The 23042-nt window shown below is 39.3% G+C and overlaps 2 protein-coding genes and 2 non-coding genes across 5 annotated transcripts; all 4 read right to left on the bottom strand.

The window, feature by feature from the left end:
* Positions 1-27: 27 nt before the first annotated feature.
* On the bottom strand, positions 28-100 carry trnaa-agc (transfer RNA alanine (anticodon AGC)). Its single transcript has one exon. It is a non-coding gene; the product is annotated as a tRNA-Ala (tRNA).
* A 308-nt stretch (positions 101-408) lies between these two features.
* On the bottom strand, positions 409-481 carry trnaa-agc (transfer RNA alanine (anticodon AGC)). Its single transcript has one exon. It is a non-coding gene; the product is annotated as a tRNA-Ala (tRNA).
* A 946-nt stretch (positions 482-1427) lies between these two features.
* On the bottom strand, positions 1428-7799 carry hpdb (4-hydroxyphenylpyruvate dioxygenase b). The gene is made up of 14 exons (XM_060882519.1): positions 7719-7799; positions 7580-7606; positions 7341-7403; positions 6746-6850; positions 5998-6040; positions 5125-5207; positions 4558-4647; positions 4195-4298; positions 4026-4103; positions 2638-2800; positions 2305-2376; positions 2024-2146; positions 1814-1930; positions 1428-1563 (listed from the first exon to the last, which is right to left on the bottom strand). The coding sequence occupies exons 1-14, from the start codon at positions 7797-7799 to the stop codon at positions 1453-1455; spliced, it is 1260 nt and encodes a 419-aa protein (XP_060738502.1). The 3' UTR covers positions 1428-1452.
* A 6072-nt stretch (positions 7800-13871) lies between these two features.
* On the bottom strand, positions 13872-22306 carry LOC132853987 (carbonic anhydrase 4-like). Of its 2 annotated transcripts, XM_060882085.1 has the most exons (9): positions 22226-22306; positions 21081-21165; positions 20825-20863; positions 18817-18990; positions 17358-17503; positions 17130-17222; positions 16747-16813; positions 16506-16660; positions 13872-15551 (listed from the first exon to the last, which is right to left on the bottom strand). In XM_060882085.1, exons 2-9 carry the CDS (start codon positions 21148-21150, stop codon positions 15336-15338), a joined length of 960 nt encoding a protein of 319 aa, XP_060738068.1. In that variant the 5' UTR covers positions 21151-21165; positions 22226-22306; the 3' UTR covers positions 13872-15335. The 2 variants fall into 2 exon arrangements, with proteins under 2 accessions (XP_060738068.1, XP_060738069.1); XM_060882086.1 differs by lacking the exons at positions 20825-20863; positions 22226-22306.
* Between the last annotated feature and the right edge of the window lie 736 nt (positions 22307-23042).

Genomic DNA, 23042 nt, shown 5'->3' with positions numbered 1-23042 from the left:
TTGTTGGTGAGAAGAAAAATAAATAAGTGGAGAATGCGGGCATCGATCCCGCTACCTCTCGCATGCTAAGCGAGCGCTCTACCATTTGAGCTAATTCCCCGGATGATAGAGGAAGTAATTTTTATACCTTATATAATAATTATCCGGCTGGCTAGCTGGCAGGTTGCTAGCTGTGTATTAGTCTACAAAATAATTTATATAAATATATATATGTATATATATATATATATATATACACACACACTCACGTAGTGTAGTACCGTGGTACTGGAGCTGCATGTTCGTATGAGTTCACTAATTTACTTAGCATTATTGTAAGATATACTTAATAACTCTTAGTCCATTAACAAAACATTAATCTTAACAACTTTTTAATACTAAAATGTGAAATTAACAAAAAACATTCATTGGAGAATGCGGGCATCGATCCCGCTACCTCTCGCATGCTAAGCGAGCGCTCTACCATTTGAGCTAATTCCCCGAGTAGCCATTTAGGGCTACTGTTTGCACATCTAAGCTATTAATGGCTACATACATGATGTTTAAAATGTCCGATATGAGATTACAACATTATCAAATGCTAATAATCCATGTTTTATTGTTCTGTCACATTATGTCATATAATAGGTATAATTGTCCAAGTTTAACACAAATGTATAAATGTTTTCATACAGAGTAAAATAGCACGTGCACTGCTGCTAAGACATTAATGAAGACGTCAATAGATTATTTTGTTTCTCATAATAACCAGAAGGCTCTTTATTTATTACTGGCAATGGTTAAAAACAGCTGTTTGGTAAAAGAGCAAGAGTTGTCTGGATAAAATACAACACATAAAAATAAAATCAAACCAATCTTCAAAGTTAAAATGCATCATAAACAATCAGAAACTTTTCTTTATGATTTACATTTTTTTTTTTTTTGTGATTCCCTTTAACTTGCAAAGACCTAAAAATTATGCTACCACCACCATGCTGCACCATGGACTCTGTGTTCATTTCATGATGTGCTTTATTGTACCAAATTTACCTTTTGAATTTATGGAAATATTCTTATTATATGATACAGGATTGGATTCATTCGTTCTAAACACAGTCACGTCGCCAATTACAAAAGCGTTTGTTTTTTTCCAATTTATAGACGTATTTCACTGTGAGACCGGAAGAAAACATCTGACATGATTTCTTATTTTCCATTTAAAAAAACTGTCATTTTAAAAAGGGGTGTGTAGACTTTTTATATCCATTGTATATATATATATATAAAAAGTGATACAGTGATACAGGCTCAGTGATACAACAAAACATTTACAGAATATTGCTCTGTTTCATATTCTTAAAAAATCACAGCTTTCATATATATATATATATATATATATATATATATATATATATATATTCATTTATATATATATATAAAGATGATTGGATATGCTGGTAAACAAGTCCTGGGTTAGATTTCCTCAGACGTCCCATTGGGCGTGAGGACAGTGAGGTTCCCTCTGGCATGCTGGTCTGCCTCAATTGCCTCAAAAAGAGACTTGAAGTTTCCGGCACCGAAGCCCTTTAACATTAAAGTGAGACATTACATTATAGCACTTCTCTCTCTCTCTCTCTCTCTCTCTCTCTCTCTCTCTTTCTCTCTCAGCAATTTCTTTCACTATCTTTCATATAACATTTAATTTATAACCATAAACTCAGCAGCCCGAAAGATATTCCCTTATTTGAAAACTCTAAAGAGAGTTTTTGTATACATTCTACAATAGTATGTAATATATATTTTTTTTATCTTTGTCAGTTCAGATTGTACAGACCTGGTGGTTGTTCCTCTGGATGACCTCCAGGAACACAGTGGGCCGATCCTGAACCGGCTTGGTGAAGATCTGGAGGAGGTAACCGTTATCGTCGTAGTCCACCAAAATTTGCAGCTCCTAGATGAACAACAACATAAGGTCGTTTCTGTGCTGCATTGTTAAATGTAGTGACTGGTGTCGAGACCAAACGACTCCTTTAGAGAAACTGACCTCTAAAGTGCTGAGGTCCTCGTTGATTTTGACCTTCGAGTTTTTTAGTTTCTCGTAGAGCTGCTCGTAGTAGGTTTTTGGCACAGACATGAACTCCATGCCACGCTCCTTTAGATTACGGATCTTCACACACACACACAAACACACACACATCATAAACGTGGAAGGACCGTGCTCACTAAACACATCTGAAAATATTCCCTCAGATTTTCCTTTCATTTGTATTTTGACCCAAACTTTACATTTTGAGTCACATGACATGATAGATGCTTTTTACTCACAGCTTTGATAATGTCCGAGGTGTTCATGGCAATGTGCTGAACTCCCGGACCATCGTAATATTCCACATACTCCTACACACACACACACACACACACACAAACACACACACACACAAATACTTATGTAACTAATGACATGATCTTTATAGTTGCTGTAGTGATAACAGGGACATATTTTAGATGGTAATGTTCTAGAAAAAAGAGTGAACTTTGGGTTAGTAACAGTAACTTCAGTCCACTCTGTTGTTGATTATTTTCCTATAACAGCACACCCTAAGTGTCATAATGACCGGAAGTGTGTGCGCGTGTGTGGTGGAGACATGGTCTGCTTGCCTGGATCTGGGACTTGCGTTTACCAATGGCAGGTTCATTGATAGGCATCTTCACCGTCTCCTCGTAGTTAGCGACCACGATGGAACGCAGAGCGCTGAACTCCGTCTGAAGCTGTTTATCATCTACAGACCAGAAACGGTGGAACAGGAGGTTCTTCTGGTACCTGTATATACACATATACACAAACACACACACACACACATACATTTTGAAGAACTATCTGTGAGCTGTATTAATAATTGACACCCGCACCTCTGTCTGTTCTTAGAAAGTGTGTGTGGTTGCGTGTAACTGGTGTAAATGAGGTGTGTTTAACTGCTTCCATATGCAGACTGATACCCCCAGGTTTTTGCTCAGTCAGAGCTTGATGTAGACTTGCCCCTTTCTTGAGCCCCCAGAGGCAGCTACAGAAACACACCCATCTCTCTCTTTCTCATTCTTTCCAGTCATTATCTAACTGCAGCCTGCATCACTCATCACCACTCGTTTACATCGAGTAAGCGGTTACACACAGCATACATATGTGCATTTAAACATAAACATATGACCATTTTGGAACGGACACATAAAGCTTTCAGTACGGAGAAGATTTGAGGCTAGGGAAGGTGCACAAGCTGCACTCTGATTGGTCAGGACAAGAGCGGTAGGTCTCCGCCCTCTCCTAAACCCTGCTTTCATTTATGGTTTTTAGACTTCACTGCATTTTGCTTTATGGCCCAGTGATTAACACATGACCTGACACTGAAGCCAGGGAGGTGTGGCTTTGTGTCTGTCAATCACAGTGTAGGAGGTGTGGCTACATGTCTATCATTCATTCATTCATTCATCTTCTACCGCTTATCCGAACTACCTCGGGTCACGGGGAGCCTGTGCCTATCTCAGGCGTCATTGGGCATCAAGGCAGGATACACCCTGGACGGAGTGCCAACCCATCGCAGGGCACACACACACACACTCTCATTCACTCACGCAATCACACACTAGGGACAATTTTCCAGAGATGCCAATCAACCTACCATGCATGTCTTTGGACTGGGGGAGGAAACCGGAGTACCCGGAGGAAACCCCCGAGGCACGGGGAGAACATGCAAACTCCACACACACAAGGTGGAGGCGGGAATCGAACCCCGACCCTGGAGGTGTGAGGCGAACGTGCTAACCACTAAGCCACCGTGCCCCCCCACATGTCTATCAGTGACTGTAAAAAAAAAAAAAAAAAAAAAGGTGTGGTCTTTGTGTCTAAAATGATTTATAATGTTGGCAGAATTAAATATATATTACACTCTGGAATGAAATATTTAGATTTCTTTTGGTAAAACCTTCCAGAATAGTAGATAAATGATCAAATATATGAGTATTACAAAAGTTAGACACATTTACTTTCTTACCATTCCACCACAGGCAACATCTCGTTATCTGGCTGGTTTCCCACTACATGATCAATAAAATCTAGATGACCGCTTGGCCTGCGAAAGACGAAAGCACAGTTTAAGCCGTAATTAAACGTAAACTGCTAAACATCATGATATGTCGTGTTTTTAGTGCTTTCTCACTCACAGCTGATCCAGGAGCGGATCACGAAAGAGTGGAGTGTGGAATCCTGGGAGAAAAAGTCCTGTATATCTGTTTCTTTCCACCAGTGTGTGAGTCGTGTCTCCATACTGAAAACAGGAAAATTAGACTGAAAAGAGAGATCAGGTTCGACCAGACTGTGTTTATATGGACCAGTTTCTTCTGCACTAATTGATTATTTATCTTTTAATAAATCCCAGGATTACTAGAACATCAGTGCTGGGTAAAACACCTTAAATCAATGTAAATAACTTTAATAGAAATCTGATAGCTGTTGATTTAGAAGATTAGATTAGATTAGATTAGATTAGTAGCTAGAGGATGGTAATGATACAAAGCCATACATACTGTCTGCAGCACGGCCAATTTCACGCAGCCAAACTCATCCTGCAGCACATGAGGTTCCTTGAGGATGATGGCACCTCGCTCTCTGGCTTTCTGTACACACACACACACACACACACACACACACACACAGACACACACACACAGACACACACACACAGACACACACACACGCGCGTTCAAAACTTTGCAGTACGTTTAGCTCACTTCAGTGAATCAAATCATTTGACTCACCTTACCAATGAGTCAACTCCTAAGTGACTCAGTTCCATTTTACCCCTTTGTTTTTGCCAATTAATCATAAATCTATAATCTCTCACATAAATATGAGAAAAATATTCTCAGTCCTACTAGAACTCACTCTATATGATTATGCTTTCACCCAAAACTCAGATGTTTATAAGATTCACTTAAGATTTGCACAATATTGTCACAGTGAAAGAAGAGCGCCGATGAGTTGAATCGTTCGCAAGCGACACATCGCTAGGATGCGTTTAAGGCTGTGTGCTCATCAGATAAATGAAGTGACTTGATAAAGAAGTGAAGAAGTAAAGCGATGATGATCTTTACCTGCACAAGGAAATCACAGTCCTCTACAGTGAAGGCCACGTCTTTGACTCCATCTCCATGTTTCACCAAGTGCTGCCCCATCTCTGATTGGATAAAACCAGACTATGATGGATTTCACTTACACTTTCAGATCGTTTTAACACACTGAACACATTCCCATTACGCTCTGTTTATACTCCATTACATTATATCTTATTATATTTTAATATATATTTATAACAATATTATATTATGTCTTTCATATTTTACTATGGGGGTCACGGTGGCTTAGTGGTTGGCACGTTCGCCTCACACCTCCAGGGTTGGGGGTTCGATTCCCGCCTCCGCCTTGTGTGTGTGGAGTTTGCATGTTCTCCCCGTGCCTCGGGGGTTTCCTCCGGGTACTCCGGTTTCCTCCCCCAGTCCAAAGACATGCATGGTAGTTTGATTGGCATCTCTGGAAAATTGTCTGTAGTGTGTGATTGTGTGAGTGAATGAGCGTGTGTGTGTGTGTGCCCTGCAATGGGTTGGCACTCCATCCAGGGTGTATCCTGCCTCGATGCCCGATGACGCCTGAGATAGGCACAGGCTCCCCGTGACCCGAGGCAGTTCAGATATTTTACTATATTCTATTTTCCTATATTTTATTATCTTCTGTTTCTTCCTATATTTCTTTTTGTTTGCGTAACTAAAAAACATTACATAACATTAAATTAGAAAGGATTCAGCTGCTAGTGTCCAGAAAAACCACTGTGGAATAAGAGAAAGAAAAGATATCGCAAAATAAAGAAAATAAAAAATAATCTTTTTGGTTTTGGGGATTTGATTATTTTCTTAAATAGTGTTTTATTCTTTATGTGACCACTAAACCACTAGCATGCAGAGTTCACTAACCTTTGTTACCAGGATTGAGCGCAGATGAGAAGACGTAAATAATCTGCATCGGAGGGAAAAAAGAAATTAACGTTGAATCAGTTTTCCAGACTTAAAAAAATGTGAATAAGGATATTAGCAGTAAGCACCGTCTTGTCTTTCTCAGACGTTCTCATGCACAATGTTGATTGTCCACAATAACGATATTAATATAGCACATGTTTACAGTAAAAAAAAAAAAAAAAAGTAGGATTTATTTGACAAAAAATCTAGAGAAAAAAAATCATAAGGAAATTATTAGCAAATTTAACAAAACAGGTTTTCACGTAAGCAAAATTCTTGGTGATTTTTTATAAAATTAAACAAAGTAATGGTTATAAAATGTACAATTTTTATATTTTACTGCTTGTTTTTTGACCTATGTGTCCTGCTCATCTTTATAAATTCTTGAGTAATGTTTACTTTAAGCATCTTTTTCACATTCATTTATGAAGTATTAATACTGAAGTCAGTAACAATGCTGGCAACATTTTACATAGAAATATGTTTCTATTACATAGAAATATGTTTTTATACCAAAAAATTACCATCAATTAAAATATCAACTATTCTCTTTTAATCTGCATATTTCCGTCTCTTTTACATCTCGTACCTTGAAGTGTGTTAGTGCTGAAATTTCATTACCTCTCACAGTGCTGACGTGTGTCAGTGTGAATCTAAATAAATGGTAGAGATGGTTTTTCACCACTGGAGATATTTAATGTCTCACCTTTCCCTGCTTGACCACGTGAGAGACGACATCACGGCTGCCTGTCTCCAGGCCGCGGTATGCCAGAGGCTCAAATCCAAGCTTGTTGCAGTAAAAGGAAGCGGCCTGGAAAAAAAAAAAAAAAAATATATATATATATATATATATATATATATATATATATATATATATATATATATATATATAAAAACAGAAAAAATCATACGTGTGGAGTTACAGGTCAGAATGTGTGTGTGTGTGTGTGGTGTCCTGTGATAGACTAGTGTCCCCTGTTTCTTTTCTCATAAATTTTTTTTTTTATTATTATAAATTTTTTGTTTCATCCCTTAAAATCATGAACCCTGAACATGTCATCTAGACAAAAACATTACACTGAAAAACCCCGAGTGGACAAATGAGAGGTGGATGCTAGAAAAACTTCCAGGATGGATCAAATTAGCCAAAGGATGGAGTTTTCTCTAACTTCGACGTCTCCTCCCCTCTGGAGAGCCAATAGCATCCTTCAGCACAGAAACTCCTCTGAGGTTCACTGGGTTTAATGCACAATAAAGTAAAAACAGAAGAAACCACGTCGTTATTAATAAATAAAGCATACCTGCTTAGCGTTTCCCACCCAGAAAGTGAGGTGGTCAAAGCTGATGAACTTGCCCTGCTCGTGCTGACTCAGAGAAAGAATCAAATAAATCAGGGGGAATAAATAAAACATGTAATAAACAGGGGTTCGAATTGAATTATCAATCAATAAACATGAAGGAAAAAAAATGAACTGGAATTATTTAATGACCCAAAGAGAAATAAAACAGACTATACAGCAGACATCGTTAATGCACCTACTTTTTCACCTTTATCCGAGTAGGAAGTCTAAAAAAAAAAAATAAAAAATAAAAAACTCAGCATTTTTAAGTTTGTCTGTATCTTATATAAAGAGAATATTTTAAAAATGCAAAGAAGAGAAGAAAAAACGTCAGCTCACCATTTTGATGTGCTGCAGCTCCTGAGATTCAAGGTGAAATTTGTGTTCTGGTCCCAAATATAAATAGAGGGAGGATCTCATAGCGCTGCCTCAGAGAAGGCGGGTCATAATCCAGAGATCATATAACAGCTCAAATACAACCCTGACCACGACATTTTAATGTAAAAAACGTACATATTAATGTTGGGTGACTCTAAAAGCATCTACATTTTAAAGCAATAAACATTTAGATCTATCCTTGAAATCTAAAACATGTCAATCTTCATTACGTGTTTGTCATCACTGGATTATATGCTGTATTAAACAGGACGTTAAGGAAGCGTCTGTATGTGTATCTTGACCTTTGATGATACTTTCCAGCCTACGTGTTTAAAAATAAGTAAAGAGAGATGGCATTTTGATTAAAAAAGCATGGATATTGTAAAAGCACAGCATCTCTCTTTACGTCAGTAGCAGCTTTTACATGGGTTTTTAATGGTCATCCAGCTGTTTGCCCATATGGAGCACAGAGAAAAGAGGAGGTGCAGCTGTTCTGGTTCCTCATTGGCTGGCTGGATTTTCTCCTCTCTGCTTCGTGATGATGTGGACTATGTAAAATATAAGATACGAGTTATCCTTTATCACGTAACTTATTCTGTCTACTTTCTTTTAAAAATGCACGACTACTTCGTTCGTCGTGTTCGTACTCCGCTCATAATAAGTTCAACTTCACAGATTACGAACATGAAGTTTTTGGATTTGGAGGATCACAGATAGCAGAAAGTGCAAAGTCATTCTGAAGTCTCACTCCTCCCAGTCACACCACTTTTCAGCTCCATATGTGTGTTTTCTGTTGTTTTTCAGAGTGTCTATACAGTCTAATTGTCTATAATGTCTCGCATTCTGCTCCACCTGATCTCTTTTTTTATCCCCCTATTCCTCAATGTTATTCCCAGAAGCGTTTGCACCCTTGTGTATCATGGGACTTCATTATAAACGGTTAAGTGCACTCCTTTCAACACGGTGTTACATTGGTTGAATTCTGCATGTGCACTTAATGAACCCAGCATCGCTCTGGCAGTAATCTCATTTCATCGTAATACTGTACCAGCGCTCGAGTATAAAAGCAAACAGAGATCTTAGTTCTGATGCAGAAAAGATAACGACAGCATAGTCTACAGAGAGTAGAATGTAACACAGAACATTATGTTGTCCTTAGAGGTCAGATTGAAAGGTCTGGAGTTGAAATGTGTGTTTGAGGGTCTGTTTCAGGGAATTAACCTCAAAGTGCATTAGGTAATGGTGTATTTCCCCTGAGAAGAGTTTGTAAGTTTCTCAGAAGTGTGTTGGTTAGGTGGCATCTCTGTGGGGAATAAGTCCCTGTTAGGTTACTCCATCAGTTTTCACGCTATCACAAAGACACTCGGGAAGAAGAAAGGGATCAGTGAACAACTCAAAAGTAAGCGGAGAGAATAAAAGATATAGAACAACTCATCATGGGCGAAAGGACGGCTGAGAATGAACTGACGACTGTACCTGATCAGCTCGAAGTACAAGTGGAGGAAAATAGCAGAGGAGAAGTTGAAGGCGAGGAAAAGGTACAAGCTGGGAAAGAAGGCAACGTCACTGCTATTCTTGCTCTCACACCCGACCAGATGAAGGTAGACAGTGAGGAACGGCCTGCTTCCCAGAACAAACCAGGAAGAGTACAGTCTGTTTTCTCTCTAGTGAGAAATCAGATTCGAGGGCAGCCATGTCAAGAGGCGAGCAAGATGGGAATGCTGCAGCTGGTGCAGCAAGTCACCAGGCAGCTGGACAGGACCAAAGTGGAACAAGACGGCTTAGAGGACAACTCACCTAGGACGGAGGTCGAAACTCAGGAAATCAGGGAAGAGACGTCAGAGGAGTTGGAGAATGAGCAGACAATGGAGGAGAGCAAAAAGGATGAGTGTGTGATTCTTCTCAAGCAGATTCTGAACAGCATAGAAGGTCTGAGGAAGGAGGTGTCCGATGAGTTAAATCTGCTTAGACAGGAGTCTCGGAGCAACATAGATAAATTGTTGCAAGAACTATCTGATGCTAACACAAACACAACTGTTTCTGTCCCTCCACTACCAGGAGGGACCAAAAGACGCATCCTGAGACGCACCTTGACCAGCGTGGCTCCAAAGAACTCCACGGGGCAAGCATTCCGGCCTCGCTGCATGTCCGAGCCTGTGGGGGGCCGAAACGCTGAAAGCACAAACACCAGGAGTGGCACTTTACCGATGTCCAATCTGCTTCCATCCCTTGTTGTTACTCAGCATGGTAAGAAGTCTGTGTACTCTAAACCACATGTGAACAAAGCTGCAACTTAATGTTAAGGACCATAAGATCATGCTGAGAATGCGACAAGATCTCGTCACGGAGTCATCATAGTCATCTTATATGTCCATGATTTCCAGAACATGCTCCATGGTGTGGTGGGATAAAGCCTAACATGTGGATGCAAACAAAAATAGAGGTTTACGCAGGCAAAAGTTTATATGAAGATCAGCTCACAGTGGAAGATATTTAAAAAGCCTAAATTCTGCTAAATCTTGTACGGCTAAAGAGGCGTTTCACATATTGCTTGTAATGATTGTGAGTCTGTGTTTGTGTTCTGTCGAGTGTCCCTTAACGCTAATTGTTTACTGAACATGATGCAATGTGTTCTGCCAGAGCTGTTTTTTCCCTGTAGTGATGTAGCGTAAAGGCTAAATATACCTAACTAGCTAATAACTACCAGCCAATAATATATCATTTTCACTAAAGACACCGATAATGATGGATAAGTATATGTTCGGAAAAGTCATTGACTGCACGGTGGAGAATTTAGGTATTTTTTTACAGTGATTAGAGGTCTTGAGTAGCTGTAACTTTCATTGCAAACATATTTTATAGATAATGAGTGAAACAGTGCTGATAATAGAAGAAGCGTTTTAAAATAAAACGATCACATCGCTTGTTTTCAGTCATTTTATTTGCAGTATCATTCAGATTTTTGAATATTTTGGAAAGTAGGCAGTAGGAAAATAGTAGGTGATAACAGATGATGGTGATGGTGATGGTGATAATGTTACATGGAAATAAGCTGTTTAGCAATACATAAAAAACTGCCATGTACTTTATATATATTATTTGTATTTATTTTCAATCCAAGCACAATGTATTTTACATTTTTGTGATATTTTAGATATTTTAGTGAGGTAAGTTACCTAGCAAGCATTGCTAACTATGAAGAAGAGTTGCATTCACTTTGTTTATTTTTAAGACTATTTAGGACATGTTTTGGGTCACATTCAAGCAGAAATATAGACGTTTCTAAAGGCTTCACAAACTTTCAACCAGCACTGTAAATGTTTCAATACCACTATTAAATTGGAATCAGTTTAAGCTTGGTTAGTTTAATTAATATTAAAAACGTATAAAAATCTATATTTGGCACTGTAACAGGAAAAATGTGGATCGAATGCAATACAGTGATGTCTAGGGTGGGTAAATGACCTTATAAACCTGCTGTGTCATATTTGATATACTTATATTCAACACAATTTTACTATAACATTCTGAATAAAATATGAATTTAAAATTCGTTGCCTCAATAAAGTAATGTTCAAATTAAACCATCAGTATCAACATATGTTATTTTTATCAGAACTTTTTTCAAAATGAGCAAAGATGTCCCTGAATTTTTTTTTTTAAAGCAATTTAAATTATATTTTTGAAGTGAAAGGTTTTATGTGTACATATAGACGTGAAATCATATAGGCTACTGTATGTAAAACGTCAGATTGGCGGTTTTTCTTTAAGAAAGCTAGCGAGCTGGATCGGTGAGCTGTCAAGTGACATTTATGATCAGTTACGCAGCAAAGCTAAACGTTTACTCTGTTGCGCTTGTGGAAAGCGCACACAAAAATGACAATGCTCAGCCAGCCATTTACGTTTTCTCTTTTTAGAAGAAATAAAATCAGCATATCGTCGCTGTCGGGCGGAAACCTCGTATGTCCAAATTTCATATTTTTTCACATATCGATGCTATTGGTCAGTCCCCACGTGGGTCTGTTATTTTTACAAGTTATTAACCAATTTAAAGTCTTGAAAATAGCTTGAGCGCAAATCTCTTAACTCTATTGGACACTTCAACTGTCTGAGAAACCTCGTAACTCCACCTCTTCTGCGCGGCATATTTCTCCTTAATAAGAGTCGCAACGAATCAACACGTCTTCTGAGGTAAATGTCTTCAAAACACTGGGCTCAAAGAAAAAAAAATCTTGACCTCCGCTAGTTTTGGTGCTCATCTGAGGACAGGAATTTAGCGCAAGACAATCCACTGTAATGTGGACTAAACCCTGTGCACTGCAGATAAGGTACGGCGTTTTTTTTCATTTCCTGAAAAATAACGGTTTTGGAGATACGAGGATTCCGCCCGACAGCGACGATATGGTGATGTACTGTACTTTTACGAGGTACTGAAAACTCCGCTTATAGCAAAAACCTGTTGTTGATGGAACTTAATGACTTGTAGTCATGACTTGTAGTCAACTGTGAGCTAAAAGCTAAATTCAGAGAAGCACAGTTAAAACCAAAAACGTGATGGGACGGTTCCTGAAAGAATGACCTCCACGTATGTAAATATCTGGCAACGTTAAATTTAAGTATGGTCAAGTAAAAAGTACATCTCCAAAAATATTGTGCTTTCCTTTTGTGTAGATGTTACAATGACCCTCCTGCGAGACTTTAAATAAAGTACATCTCCAAAAATATTGTGCTTTGTTTGTGTAAATGTTATAATGTCATTCTCAGCAGTGGCCACAAGCAAATGTGAGTATGAGAACCCTGGCCTAATGCCTGCTATTGACTGCAGAGCATGGATAATTCCACTAGGGGCAGAAGACCAGTCTCAGATTGTATACAATAGGTTTTTGAGGAAAGTATTGATAATGCAGGTGTTTCAGAGGTCTCAAAAACTCATGTATCAAATATGATCCATATGGTGTTAAGTTTTGCTTATTTTTATGCATATTTATGTTTATTCTGTAGTTCAGTCTTATTGTTTGACCAAGGGTGACATGTCCCCACCAATATCCAGGGAACACTGAATTGTCCCTAGCAATAATTTGAGTTTTTTTACTATTTTATTTAACATTTATTTAATCCAATAATTAAATGACTAAAAAGATTAAACATTTTTTACAACCACATTCTGTAAAATAGAGCAATTTGTGGTACACAAACTGTTAATAGATCTCGTTCTCTGCAACGAATCCAGCCTCCGTAACTCACTTCTCCAATATGATTGGCTTTCCCTTATTTTTCTCTAAGGTGTAATGTAGGCTGCAGGTATATTCTGTTGTATGAAGTGCCAAATCTCTGCGTCAAGACGTGACGTTAATGATTATATACAGGCTACTGGTACATGTTCAATATAGGGACATGTTCAATCAACCAGATCTAGATGTTCTGCAGATGTTAGAGGAAACTCTACTAACTTGAAAAGTGAGTGACATTGTTGATCAGAATTCAGAACTGAACAGGGACAATCTAAAACTCCAGCTAGCCATGTTTCGCTCCTGAAACACTTTTAGATCTAGCACTGAAGTGGCTAATATCCTTAGAGGAATGTCAGTTAAACTGAGAGGCCTGTTTGATCAAATTGAAAGCGTTGTCAGGTTGTTTTCAGCCGTCCGAGTGCCATCAGATGATGCCGAGAGAGGTTTTTGTTCTCTAGGCCATGCACTAGGTGCCTATACGGGTCCCTAACCTGTCGACAGATCCAGGTCTAAATCCTGTCTGTACAGCTCTTTCTACACAGAGATAACCAACAGTATCATTTTACTATGTCACTCTAATCAATTTAACTATGGTTTTCTCAAAACTCTTACAACTTTACAATTATTTTACATGTTATCTCACCTCCCACGTGTCCAGTGTTGAGTCGGCTCACGGTCGGCTCCTGAGTCATATCACGCTTAGGGCCAATTTTGCGGTTTGAGGTGAAGTTAACAGCCTTTAATTCTCAAGCGCTCGCGAGCCTCCCCGGGAATCACCGGAGTCGACTTTCAAAGGCAGAATCCTGCCAAAACACCAACTTGTTGTGGAATTTTTAAGTTTTGAGAAAAATAAAGTATAAAGTATCACACTGGTAGGCACGGACAAAAGTAAAAAGGTTTCACAACTTTATTGTGTGCGGCTACACAACAGGACCCAAACTCCTCCTGTAGCATTAGCGAGGCAGGGCGCAGATCATTGATTACATCAAGATTTTATGTATATGCATTATTCAAACAAGAAACCATTTAGAGGAAAAAAAAAATCATCAGTCATTGGCTTACACGCACAACGCATGCTCACCTCCCGATCAAGCTAATCTTATCCTTACCAAGGCTTACTATAAGCTGTTTACGAACCTAAGTCACGACAACTCGTCTCCACTCCTGTCCTTGTCATTTTCTACAAAAAACAATCACTGGCAATAACAATTTCTAGTCACAAACAACTACCAGTCACAAGCATAGAAGGATAGAGCCTTACAAACAACCACAGGTCCATCAGAGTGCTCAGAAGAATAAAAACATGGCTCAGATCAATGATGACACAAGCGAGACCGAACAGTATTGCAGTGTGCCATGTCCACCAGGGCAAACTAGACAAAACAAATATTCCAGCAGTATATTTCTGTTGACAAATATTTATATTTCTAATGTCAAACCTAGACATGTATTCGGCTAGTTCAAATAACAAGTAACAGTACAGTACACACTAAGCTGCCCGTTTAATGGTTGTCCATTAAATGCTGGAGGAAATCTGGAGGAAATCTAATGGTTCAGTTTTTTACTTGCCCTGCCAGGATTCTTACTGGCTTCATTGTGTAACCCTAATAAATAAGGTTATGTCACCAAAAGTACCCTTTTAAATATTGTTTAAGTCAGGTAAATGGCAAAAATAAAATGTTTTTTTTTGTTTTTTTTGTACCCACAATGTCAAAATCAAACTTGCAAACTTGTTCTTGCACAGGAATTAATATTATATAATATTAATAAAGAGACAAAAAATGCTTTAATAGCAGTAAAAAAAAATAGAGGACCTGTCTAGGTATTTAGAAAAAAAAACTTTCACAATTTACAGAACAATCTCCCGTCTAATAATCGTTGTGATACGATGGAACAGACTCATCGAATCCCGAAGAAACGCTGACATTTACTGGACATTTGAGGTGTATTTCTGCATGCTTCATTCAGCTTGTGGTTTTTCCTTTAGATTTTCTTTCATGCCTACGTGCTATCAATTGTTCTTTAGGGACAATTAAGGTTATGTTGAATTAAATGAATTCTTGCACAGGCATCCAATCCCAGACCATGCCATGTCCAGGTGAAAGCTCTAAAAGAATAAAAGTATGAGAACAAAAAATTAGTAAAGAAGATTTTATCACTGTTTTTTTTTTTTTTTTTTTTTTGTGTAAACGTTCCTTGTCATGGCATTTTTGGGTTTGCAATGCTTTCTCTTGGTTATGATATTAAAAAAAATGAGATGATTGAAATAGAAAGCATTCAAACACTCTAACAATGCTGGTTTGATGGAATGGAAAGTATAATTATGAGAAAAGTTTCATGTTTGATGTTAAGGCATTGTGCTGATGAGGATGAGGAGCATGATGATGGATGCGTGCTGGTTTAGAGCAGCTGCGCTTGCAGAGCCAGAGGTGAGATCTACTGCAGATGACACAAAGATTTGACGGTTCAAGCGCGGCTGAATGAATCGATAGTTTTCCACCAGTAACTTCTCCGCAGTGTCGCTCTTATCCGTGTAATACAGACGTGTGACGAATGGCAAATACTGAAACAGCAAAAAGAAGGGAAAATCTTTCTCACTTATTTCTGACTGACAAGCAATCAGACAGGATAATAAGGAAATAATTTCAATTTAACACCGAAGCTTCCTCAAGATATTGATAAGGAAACAGTTCAATATTTGTTGAGCCACAAAATGCTGACTGTAAAACAATAATCAGTGACAAAATGGGGAAACAGTATCACTGTATTTCCTGTAAAATCACAGGTGTTTTGTTCCTCTTACACCACAGTAATTTGTGCCGTGAAATTATTCATTCATTCACTCATTTTCTACCGCTTATCCGAACTACCTCGGGTCATGGGGAGCCTGTGCCTATCTCAGGCATCATCGGGCATCAAGGCAGGATACACCCTGGACGGAGTGCCAACCCATTGCAGGGCAAACACACACACACACACACACACACACACTCATTCACTCACGCACTCACACACTACGGACAATTTTCCAGAGATGCCAATCAACCTACCATGCATGTCTTTGGACCGGGGGAGGAAACCGGAGTACCCGGAGGAAACCCCCGAGGCACGGGGAGAACATGCAAACTCCACACACACAAGGTGGAGGCGGGAATCGAACCCCCAACCCTGGAGGTGTGGGGCAAACGTGCTAACCACTAAGCCACCGTGCCTCCCCCTGTGAAATTATTATTAATCATAAAACATGTTGCTTTATTTCTTTCTTTATTTCTGGTACCACATACGTTTTATCCATTTATAGCTACGTATTGACCTCAGTCTGGTACAAAGCCTAAATAAAGACTAAAAGCCTAAATAATTCAATGTCTCTGTACCGAAAGCATTAACTATTTATTTCCTTTTCTTCCTCTGAGACAATCTGACAAGAATCGTAGAACAAATAATTGAAAAAGTACGAAAGATCCAGTTTCACGCCCCTTTAACTGGGAGTGTGTATAATACAATTATTTGTTCTAACCTGCTCTCTGGAGATAAAAATGGGCTTCTCAAATACAATCCAAGTCACGGTCTGGCGGCAGGGCGGAACGGTCTGGCCTCCGTGATACTGATAGTATTTACGGTCCTCAGGAAGGAGGTCCGACAGTGCTGGAGGAGTCACGCTGATGGAATCACCTGGAAGACAAAATGGAAAGTGGGTGGAGTCTACAGAGCGAACGGTTAACACCGATTTGTGCTTGACACACAACGTTTCACCTCACCTGGGTACTTCACATTGGACACAGCCTGAGATAATGCTTTAAATGCTTTATTCTCAGCAGAGGCGATCTAAAAAAACAAACGTTAATAAATAATGCCGCACAACCTTCACTCACACGATAACTTTCTGACAGTCTGTGACTCTAAGTGCTCGTTCGAATATTAAATTATTATTTTGAATATTAAGCCACGCCCACACACTTCTCTGAGGAGTCTGATCAGAAAGATCAGCCCGTGTCATAAAAACATCTGTAATATTTTACACCATACTCTCGAGAACCAGTTTGTCTCAACTAAATTTTTAAGTTTTAAGATTTTTTTCTTTTCAGGATCTGTGAAAGTTGCACCTGTCAGTTCTGTGATAAACATTAAAAGATCATGTTACATCAATGAAGACTCCCAGCATAAGCAGGCCTGACTGATTAGCAGAAGCGGCTTCCACATCAGCGAATCCATGAGCGACACCCACAATTTGCATCTAATAAACACACACACACAAACAACAATTTACTGATTCATGCACTGTTTGCATAGCTGAATTAATGTGCATTCAGGTAGATGAGAATATATCCCCTGTCTATGTGTGTGTGTGTGTGTGTGTCTGTGTGTTTACCTCCATAGGAAACCTCCGGCCATCAAGTTTATGCTCTGATCCGTTGGTGATATTCGTTCCCCAGTGGAATCTCATCTCAACGATTCGGTAATTATGCTTTATACTGCCACCGTTCGCACTCATGCCTGCTTGAAACTCCACAGCAACTAATCAAACACACACACACACAGACACACACAGAGACACACAAAACTTACATTTACGGTATTTGGCAGACGCCCTTATCCAGAGCGACATACAACAGTGCTTTTAAATCTACCAATGAATACATTAACACTGGTTCAGTTTGTCACAGACTGAGGATACCATCAACCTAGAACTCTGTTCGGGTTTGTTTTTTTTACTCACATAAAACAAACAGGGAAAAAGTCCTAGTTGAAGTGTTTCAGGAAGATGAAGGTCTTCACCTGTCGTTTGAAGACAGTCGGTGACTCAACTGTTCGGACATCTAGTGGAAGTTCATTCAACCACCTCAGTGCCAGAACAGAGAAGAGTCTTGCTGTATACCTACCTCTTACCCTGAGAGATGGTGGGACCAGTGGAGCAGTGCTGGTAGATCTGAGGGACCGAGGTGCAGTGTGAGGAGTGGTAAGAGCTTTGAGCTCTTTAAGGCGGATGTGGTCTGTTTTTGGGTTTGTAGGCAAGCATCAGTGTTTTGAATCTGATGCTTGCAGCAACCGGAAGCCAGTGGAGGAACAACAGCAGTGGGGTGGTGTGTGAGAATTTAGGCAGGGTGAAAACAAGTCATACGGCTGCATTTTAGATCATCTGCAGAGGACAAATTGCATTCATAAGTAGACCTGACAGCAGTGAGTCGCAGTAGTCCGGTCTTCAAATGACAAGAGACTGAAAAGGACAGTTGATAGTCTATGGTTAACCGAAGGTTGCAAAATGTGGCGCAAGGGGAGATCATATTATTGCCAAGGGAAAACGCAAGATCATGAACTGGGGATGAATCGCATTGGATGACCAACAGAGATCTAACCGCCATTCACTAAATTCCAGGGGTTTCGTTACCACGATGTAAAGTGGGCGTTTCGCACTCTTTCAAAAAAAATGAGCATACCTACTAAGGACAAAACAGTCGTACAGGTAGATTTATTTTAGAAAACGGATAAACAACCAAAAACTACGGTTAGGGTTAGGGTCAGGGTTAGATTATCAAATAGGCCACGCCTACCCGATGACGCAATATCTGTTACGCTGTTCTGAAATCCCTGGAAATAAATGCATCCTAAATCTAACCATTAGCATTTTCTGTGAAAAGAAAAGAAAGCACTATAATATAGACAGTACAGTATGTTTGCAACACGTAGTGATTATTAACATGTTAGTATTATTTCATAAAAAATGTGAAAATTTAATTCTGAGATAAAAAACTAGTCTAAAGTAATAAAACACAGGATCACATGTTTTTCAGCTGTGTTGTGGTATCGCTGTTAGTGATGGTGGTGCGTACCAGTGTCACGGGCATTCCTTACAGTCCAGGAACTCTGAGGTTTAGTGAAGCCTCGCAGCTCCAGAGGATCGACAGAGTCGTTCCTAATATCAACATGTTTCAGGTTGATGGGAGAATGCAGTGTAGAATCTTTGGTGATGCAAGAAGGAAAGGATGTCACCCACTGATATGGACCTGTCATATAAAAAGAGCCATTTTATATCGTTGGCATTCATTAAAGAATATAAAAAAGTGAAGTCTATATGAAGAAAGCAGCTAACACAAAGACACGACTTAAGATAAATAAAACGAATCATTTAATTTGAAATTTGACAAAAATAATGTGATGCATGAATGAGTTCCGGAAATAAGTTAGCATTAGACTTGGTTAAGTCAAGTCAAGTCAAGTCAAGAAGGTTTTATTGTCATTTCAACCATATATAGCTGTTGCAGTACAATGAGAGTGAAATGAGACAACGTTTCTCCAGGATCATGGTGCTACATAAAACAAAGACATCTGTGTGACCTGGACCAGTGCAGGACGAGACAAACAAGACAAACAAGACAGTGTAGGAAAAAATACAGTGCAAACAAAAAATACAAGACATTACACAAAAGACAAATCAACAGAAACAGCACTGACGAGTGTAAATACTGTGTGTTCAACAATATTACGTGTGCAGAAATACTGGAATGAACACAGTAATATAGCAGCAGTTACATGCGATATTGTAAAGGATTGTGCAAAACAGCAATCGACTGAAATGCGAGACAGAATGTGCAAAGAGCAAAAACAATGTGCAAAAACAGCATGTAAACAGTTTGATGGATGTATATTGGAAGTGTGTGTATTTGGTGTCGGTCTGTGCAGTCCATACAGTTGATGTGCGTGTGTGTTGTGCTCAGTACAGTTCAGTTCAGTTATTAAGGAGTTTGATGGCTTGTGGAAGTTATGTTCTTCTGTGAAGATTAGCTTTATGAGCAGAATACGTAAAAATCTTGTTTATTTTCTGAAATAAATCCTATTGGCTTTTTGTTGAGTGAACCAGGGCAATGAACACTTTTGGGTTAAACCAAGAAAAATACGTCATCCGTGATGCACCGTATGGTGCCGTAAAAGGAGGACGAGCCGATCTCTTGGAAGATTTAGCTCTCGCTTTTGACTATTGATATTATATATTATTAAATATTTTTACTGGCTGGGGGGTTACGGTGGCTTAGTGGTTAGCACGTTTGACTCACACCTCCAGGGTTGGGGGTTCGATTACCGCCTCCGCCTTGTGTGTGTGGAGTTTGCATGTTCTCCCCGTGCCTCGGGGGTTTCCTCCGGGTACTCCGGATTCCTCCCCCGGTCCAAAGACATGCATGGTAGGTTGATTGGCATCTCTGGAAAATTGTCCGTAGTGTGTGATTGTGTGAGTGAATGAGAGTGTGTGTGTCAGTGTGCCCTGCGATGGGTTGGCACTCCGTCCAGGGTGTATCCTGCCTTGATGCCCGATGACACCTGAGATAGGCACAGGCTCCCCGTGACCCGAGGTAGTTCGGATAAGCGGTAGAAAATGAATGAATGAATGAATGAATGAATGAATGAATGAATTTTTACTGGCTACAAAGGGAATCAAATGACCTTCCACTTCTGCAATTCAGCCTTTAACATAAAAACCATGTGGTCTGCCATCAAAAGGCGCCATGCTCATTTAAGTCTTTTAACATATTAACATTTTAAAATTCAAATTAAAATAAAGCTGTAATTCTGATTTGTTGTCTCATGTTGCCCAAAAACAACAGCCTTGCAGTTGCAATGCTTTCGGAGGGGACAGTATGCACACACATATGAAGAAAATCAGCCAAAACTATTTTGAAAATTTGGTCAAATATTTTTGGTTTTGCTTCACAAAAAAATGAGCCAATACTGTAATGATCAGTAAATGTCATGTGACTTTGTAGGGTTCTGAAATTATATTTGGACTGTAATTCTGATGAAAAGTGATTTAAAAAAAAAAAAAAGGCAAAGGGTGTTAGGATTTACCGCAGGTATCATCCGTATAACAGTAATTAAGAGGTGGAACTGAAAACACAAAGCAGACAGAGTTAGCAAAAACAGCAAATTAATTAACAGCAAATTAATACACTGATTAGGATTTCTTTTCAGCAACAAAAAAACTTGAGCTAATAAAAACTATTTGAGTCTTTAAGGTTAATTTTTTTAGTTTTTATTATATGTTCTATGTAAATATGACCATTTTCTACACATGTTGAGCAATAACCAAAAATCATGCACAAACCTTTAAGTGTTGAAGTTCTGAATGGATTTAGCACGAGGACAGATAATAGAGCAGGTATCCAGGACTCCATACTTCACCCAAATTCCTGCTCAAAATAATGCTCTTTTTATGTATGTTGACACGATAAAATAACCGAATAATACTTAACATCATGATAACAATACGCTGCAGAAGATAATCCTCAAGCACATATACACTCACCAAACATCTGTATACCTAAGAGTAGATTAGTATCAGGGGATTGGTTAACTAAAAGGAGACATGTTACAGTATTAAAATGATGGATTTGGCGCATGTTTTCTTGGCACATCTTCAGCCCAAAATGTACCCATCCTCTAATGACTACTTCCTTAATACTACTACTTCTTCTTCGTCTACTTTGGGCCTTTCCCCGTTATTGGTTGCCACACCGAATCATCAGCTCCCACCTAAGTCTATCCTCAGCATCCTTTCCTATCGCACCAATTACCTTCATGTCCTCATTTAACACATCCATATATCTCATCTTTGTCCTTCCTCCTGACCTCTTACCTGGCAGCTCCATCTCCAACATCTTTCTACTAATATAACCATCTCACTCCTCTGTACATGTCCAAACCATCTCATTCTATCCTCTCTAACCCATACAGAATAGCTGGCCTCACTAGTCTTCTACACCTTTCCTTTGAATCTTGCTGACACTCTTCTCCCTGTGTCTAGATATCCTTAATGCTACTGCTATTAATACTAAAACTAATAATAATAACGCACCACGTCACGAAACAGTCTGGGCTTAATGCACCTATGTAAGAGGGGGACAATGTACACAACACAGATGGAGGGGTTTTCTGTAAAAGCGCAGCGACATAAATCATGCTGCCTAATGAAATGTGTTACGATTAAAAACAGCGGAAATCTCCGGGAAATGCCGGGAAAACAAATGCAGCACAGAACCGATCGTATTTATAATGTAAAATGCGCTTGACTCATCAATCTCAGCGGACACGTACCCAATGTACCCAAATGACGCATTCTATGACAAAGACACAAAGACACATCACGAGTTAACGACCTGCCCTCGCTGATGCATGGTTTTGCTGGTAAAACGTAAAAAAATAAACCTAACTGCTCCAATGCACCAAATAAAACATACAACAAAGACTTACTGCGCTACGCACGGTTCAATTAGCGCTTACGGAGCCCGCCTGGTCAACAAGAGTTAACAATCCGTACCCTCAATTTTTTTGGGGATTTTTAGCCCCTCCCTCATTTTAGAAATCTGTAGTCCACAAGCACGACAACAGAACAAGATTCCCGGGGTGCCGTTTCAGAAAGGAGGTTCAACCAACTCTGAGTTTAAACTTGAACCCTGAGTTGGGAAACTCTAAGTTTTCGGTTACAGAACAGCTGAAAAGAGTTAGTTTTATCAACTCTAAGTTGACTGACTCTGAGTTAAGCGCGTGCACTACAACTTAAAAAAAGGCATTATCAATGGAGCGCAGATATAACGAGTCACCATGGCAACAGCGTCAGACAAAAGAAAAGTCTGTTTTCTGTTCAGCAGAACCGGAAGTGCTCATGCAAGTGTATGGAGAATATGAACAAGCAACACTGCTGTATAAAACTATAGTGGATTTAACATCAAATTTTAAAAGGTGTATTTTAAAAATGTGTTCTAATATATATAACATACATTTTTAAACTGTTGTGTGTGTGTATTCATTCATTCATTCATTTTCTACCGCTTATCCGAACTACCTCGGGTCATGGGGAGCCTGTTCCTATCTCAGGCGTCATTGGGCATCAAGGCAGGATACACCCTGGACAGAGTGCCAACCCATCGCAGGGCACACACACACTCTCATTCACTCACGCGATCACACACTAGGGACAATTTTCCAGAGATGCCAATCAACCTACCATGCATGTCTTTGGACCGGGGGAGGAAACCGGAGTACCCGGAGGAAACCCCCGAGGCACGGG

Source organism: Tachysurus vachellii, chromosome 11, assembly GCF_030014155.1.
Source record: "Tachysurus vachellii isolate PV-2020 chromosome 11, HZAU_Pvac_v1, whole genome shotgun sequence".
NCBI classification, from domain to species: Eukaryota; Metazoa; Chordata; class Actinopteri; order Siluriformes; family Bagridae; genus Tachysurus; species Tachysurus vachellii.
Note: the sequence above shows the minus strand (reverse complement) of the source record. Positions and strands in the feature narration are given on the sequence as shown.